Here is a 5,439-nt window from a genome sequence, read left to right as displayed (position 1 = left end):
GTGATAAAAGTCTCAATCATTAAATATTATTCATCTTATTCCTTCACTACTCAATATCTCATCAAATACTATACAGTATTAGGGATGATAAAAATCCTCATCCACTAGCGACTAATAAAAAATACTCATAACTAGTACCTATAAAAAAATAGCTTAGGGGTGAGAATGAGTAATATGATATTCGCTCTAGGAATATCTACATATTTATAAATTATTTTATAATTAAATTTTATATATATATATATATATATATTATATTTTTATTTATTTATAATTATATATTATTTACTTTATTACTTCATGTTTAATTTTAGCTATTAAAAAATATGATTTAATTATGAAAAAGTTATCCTTTTTGGGAAATTACAAAAGTCAGATACCCATGATTTATTTATGGTAATTAGCTGAGATGATATTTTTTGGCACATTGAATACAAAAGAATTTATCCAGAGAGGAATTAGTATAGTGAAAAAGAAATTAGTTTAATCATAATAATCATGATATAGTATACCGAAAAATAATAATCATGTTATTAGCTTAGTCAGTAAGGAATTTTTCTGTGACTTTTAACAATCTACTTTAAGTTGGAACATTAATCAAATTACCATTTTTAATGAGATAATGTTCAAATTAAAATGGTAATTTGGAAGTAAATTAAATACAATTACAAAATTTTATATGACATTTATATGAAAATGCAATAATTTTTATATTTTAAATTAAAATGGTATTTTAAAATATATTTTTTCAAGCTTATGTGAATCATTAATTCTTCTTTATGTCCATTACTACTAATTGTTAATTTGAAGAAAAAAAATAAGGATTATTGTGGCCACTCCTTTTTGTCAGCATGACAAGAATAATGCAAATCAATTCAATGAAATTCTCATAAATGTTTTTTATGGAAAACATGATAAACCAACTTAAACAATAACGATCAGTCTTCTCAAAGACAAAATTTAAGTTTGAGAGTCGATTACGGATTAGGAATGTGTTAGTTACATCATATCACTCATTATAAAAATGGTATCTAGATCAATCATGTGGATATTGGTTGAAAAGATTAATTTTACTCTCACATTATTACATTTAGAAAAGACCAAAAACAATTTTTTTTAATTTTTTTTGTCTCTGACAGCAGGGAAGTGACATGTTCATACGTTCTCTAGTTGCAATAGAGAAATCAAGACTATGTATCTTTTGAAAAATGTTTGATTGATTGATTTTTTATATATTTAAAGTAACAAAACAAAGTGACTAGATGAGGCACTAGGACTTTAGAGAAGTAACATCACCTTATGTTTAAATTTTTTATTAAAAAATTAACAAGTTAAAGTAGTTTGATCGGACACTAAACCTTTAGAAGAGTTATCTCATATATTTAAATTATTATTAAAAAATTAACAATATAAAGCAGTGTGACGAGACATTAAACCTTTAGTGGAGCTATCTAACCTGGTGTTTAAATTATTATTAAAAAATTAACAAGAAGATAAAATAGCACAATAGCGCACCAGACCTTTGGAAGAGTTACCCCATGTTTTAATTATTATTTAAAAATTAACAAAATAAAGTAGTGCGACAAAGGAGTAGACCTTTAGTAGAACTACATCACTAAATTATTATTAAAAACTTAACAAGATAAAGTAATTTGACATAACACTAAGCCTTTGGTGGAGCTACCTCGCATTATGTTTAAACTATTATTATAAAAATAATAAGATAAAGTTGTGCAACGAGGTACTAGATTTTAGAGGAGCTACCTCACCTTTTATTTAAAGCTTTTTTCGAATTTAAAAATGACAAGATAAAGTAATGCAACGAGACACTATGCCTTTAGAGGAGTTACCTCACATTGCATTTAATTTTTTATTAAAAAAGTGATAAGATAAAGTAGTCTGCTAAAGTGTGCTAAAGAAGAACAATGAGTGCTAACCCAATACTACTAGAAAACAATAAATTAAAAAGTTACAATAACCTTGATACACAAACTAGGATTAAGACACCACAATTTGAAGCAAATTTAGAAGAGTACCATAACCAAGATCTTAGTTTAATCCAATTCATTATTTTATTGAAGTTAAACCAATAATGTATACTTTAAGAGTTATATTTTGATTAAATCAATCATTGTATACCAAAACTAATAACTCTTAACAACAACTCTTTAAAATATTCCATTCATCCACATAACTTAAAAAAATCGAATGGAGATAAAATGATTTAACCGTATACAAGTTGACAAGAAAGTAATACACTGTTAACTAGATGTGAAAAAGATGTGCATATAGAAAATTGAACAAAAATTACCTGAACCTGTGCATTTGCAGGCAAAGCCTTGTTGATCCACACATCATTGATCCAATCAATATCCACAAAAATCCTCCGAATAGTATAGATCATGGGCACCAACGCCCTCGCAGGCGGCGAAAACAAAGACAAACTACTAATAATATTCTCAGTCAATATTTGAAATGAGAGCAAGAAAAGATGTGGAGTTGCTGACCTAACAGCATGCTCATCCCCTAATGAACAATTATTCTGTTTTGTTCTGCCGTTGACTCATAGCAGCAGATATCACCAAAGAATGATTAAGGCTCAAGACATGACCGAGGGAAAGGAAACCAGACTGAGGCTCAACAACTCTGGACAGATTTTGGTGCATCCAAACCAGACCATGGTGCATCCGATCAATTGAACAAATGCAGGCTTTTTTTATGATATTTACTACTTGCTGGAAGATCATGGAGTTCAGCAGAGATGAAGAGAATGCAGGCTTTTTTTGATGAAGAAACATGATTTGATGATGATGTCTCGTGAGAAGGGAATGCAAATTGCGCAAGTGCTAAGATGTAAGCTGAGGTAAGTCCAGGGAAAACAAGATCAAGTAATGGAACAAGGCCACTTGCTGAGAAAACCAAAATGAAGGCCACAAGCTGAAGTTCTATTAGGCGCAGTGAACCCATCATACCACCTGATGCTGTTGTCTGCTGCTGTTTCTGCTTTGTGTCTGCTCCTGCTGGTGCGGGCAGAGGCACGGATTCGTCCGATGAGTTTGGGTTCCCTTCCTATGTGGAGAAAGACCCAGTTGGGCAAAGCTCACTTGTCCCACTTAATCTAATAGATAGGGGTCAGATGTGACAAAGGAGTCAATGCAATTTATGCAAAAAGAGGCAATTGAAAAGTGTGAGAGAAGATAAGAAAACTCAACCTGCACGAACTCCGAGCAGCCGTGAGAAACTCGCGACTGCATCTTTATTCACCGTTGGATCGGGCTGAAATTTTGACAGCAGGTTCACAACTTATAGTACTTAATTCGGAACGGTTGGATTGGTGAGACGACGTCCAAGGTGGTAGAAATCAAGCTGTTACAGCAGCTGTGTTTCTTGTTTTTTCTGGTTTTTCTTGTTGTCATTTTCAAGCTTGTTTCTCTGTTGTATGCCGTATTGTTGAACATGTTTTGTGCTGTATTTTGGAGACACTCTTGTATTCCTATTTTGATTATAGTTGACCTTGATTGAGTGGCTTGTTCCCGTGGTTTTTTACTTCTCACTTCGGGAAGGTTTTCCATGTTAAAATTCAGATTTCCCTTGTGTATTACAACATTATTTGATATTGTTCCTCATAGATTCTAGCAAGTTGGAGAAATTATTATCTGTTGCATATACTATGTTAGAGTTTACATTATTAATGTGTTGAATTTTCCATCACATTTTTCTACTCCTTAATTATGAGAAATTTCACTTAATCAGAGGTTATTGTTCTAGTTTCTTGACACTAAATGTGGGAATAAAAAAAGGCTGTTACATTAACATCTAACACTACTGCATGTGATATCATTGAAGATAACAATAAAATGCTTCATAAGCATCATTGACCCTCATCTCTTACTTCTATCTAGGAGCGGAATCATAATGCAATGAAATCAATTATAAACCAACGTTTATGTTACTTTTTCGAGATGGAACCTTACTAAAAACAATATAAACTAGCGTTTCTAAGCAACAATGTGACACTTATTTTGGTACTATTTTAATATAAGGTGTACATCTGTTATCTTATAAGTAGTATCATTGCATGTATTATGAATGATTGATCAGAAAAATAGTTAATTATTAGTTTTTTAATTTAAAAATATTTTTCAACCAATTATAAATAGATGATACATATAATGATACAACTTGTGGAATAGAAGATGTCCACCCTTTATTTGAACCGTCCAATTTTAGCCGAAGATCAATCATATCCAAAAAGAGAAAAAATGCATGTATTAATAGTGTATGAGTTTTAGACTATCATTACATCATATACCATTGATATTTAATTATTATTGACTTTTCAAAAAAGTTAATCATAATAAATATGGATGATGAAGTGCATGTGTATAAATTTTTGCACCGTCAGTATATAGATTTTAAATGATATTATTGAAGATAAAAAATATATTTAGTAGTTTACCACTAAGTCATGCAATTTTTTGTTCGTAAAAATAGAGAAAAAATCAGGTTTAATTAAATGTTAAAAACTGTGTATGCATCATAAAATTTTATGTTTAATGTTTTTATATAAACGCCATTAAAAATAACAAAAATAGATAGATTTGTATTCCCCTTTATCAAAATGTTGTCCACACAACATTTTTTTGTTGTTGATAGAAATGCTATGTAAGAATAAAAGTATCGTCATATTACATACTTATGCATTTATATTTTAGCTAGGTGTTTCTCCTTTTTTTTACCCCATTGGATTCAGGCTAGGAATATTAGGAAAATGTTTCTTCAACCAAATTGGAGATGTCATCTGTTTTTTTAATATATATTTGAAATGTGTATATATAAAATTATAAATATAAACAGTGAAACAAAGATTATTATATGCATATTCAAATAACGGGAGTGGGTATTGTCGTCATTTTTTAAGTATAAATATATTAATAATAAAAAATAATTTTTAAATATTCTAAAACTAATTTTATTGTTCTTTACTATTTGATTTTTAATTAACATTTATTTTAATTAATCGATTAATAAAACATTAGAAAACCTTAAGAAACTTACGATTCTTTTTTAAAGGTTAAGTTGCAACTGCACTCAAATATATTAAAAATAGGAAAAAATTGCAAAGATTACAAAGAGAACTAAGAGTTTATACATTTGACTTTACACATTTTTGAACCTATAGTTTGAAGAGTCGGGATCCTCTCCAGTAATGGAGAGGCCAGTACATCATAAGATCATGACATATGGCAGGGTAAAAAATTAACGATCATGATTATTCAGTAAAAATAATTAAATTTCAATTAAAAAAGATAAAAATCCTTAAATCCCTTCTTATCCTGCAACTCATCTCTCTACCCTCTCCATATCCTCTTCTTCCACGGATGTTTATCATCACTAGAGAAACAGTTTTTGTGTGAAAAAATAAAAATTTCTGCATCC

The 5,439-nt window shown here is 29.6% G+C and overlaps 1 protein-coding gene across 1 annotated transcript; it reads right to left on the bottom strand.

Moving 5' to 3' along the window:
• Nucleotides 1–2,224: 2,224 nt before the first annotated feature.
• Nucleotides 2,225–3,254, bottom strand: LOC109338301. The gene is made up of 3 exons (XM_019575504.1): nt 3,213–3,254; nt 2,733–3,069; nt 2,225–2,526 (listed from the first exon to the last, which is right to left on the bottom strand). Exons 1-3 carry the CDS (start codon nt 3,252–3,254, stop codon nt 2,225–2,227), a joined length of 681 nt encoding a protein of 226 aa, XP_019431049.1.
• Between the last annotated feature and the right edge of the window lie 2,185 nt (nt 3,255–5,439).

This window comes from Lupinus angustifolius, unplaced genomic scaffold (genome assembly GCF_001865875.1).
Source record: "Lupinus angustifolius cultivar Tanjil unplaced genomic scaffold, LupAngTanjil_v1.0 Scaffold_21_137, whole genome shotgun sequence".
Classification (NCBI taxonomy): Eukaryota; Viridiplantae; Streptophyta; class Magnoliopsida; order Fabales; family Fabaceae; genus Lupinus; species Lupinus angustifolius.
Note: the sequence above shows the minus strand (reverse complement) of the source record. Positions and strands in the feature narration are given on the sequence as shown.

What these genes read in the sequence shown, in the direction of transcription:
- LOC109338301 (XM_019575504.1), bottom strand. Translation starts at nt 3,254, where the DNA reads ATGCAGTCGCGAGTTTCTCACGGCTGCTCGGAGTTCGTGCAG. An exon ending in GCTGCTCGGAGTTCGTGCAG is followed by an intron (nt 3,070 to 3,212) that starts GTTGAGTTTTCT and finishes TTCTCCACATAG; the next exon opens with GAAGGGAACCCAAACTCATC. An exon ending in ACTCCATGATCTTCCAGCAA is followed by an intron (nt 2,527 to 2,732) that starts GTAGTAAATATC and finishes ATTGTTCATTAG; the next exon opens with GGGATGAGCATGCTGTTAGG.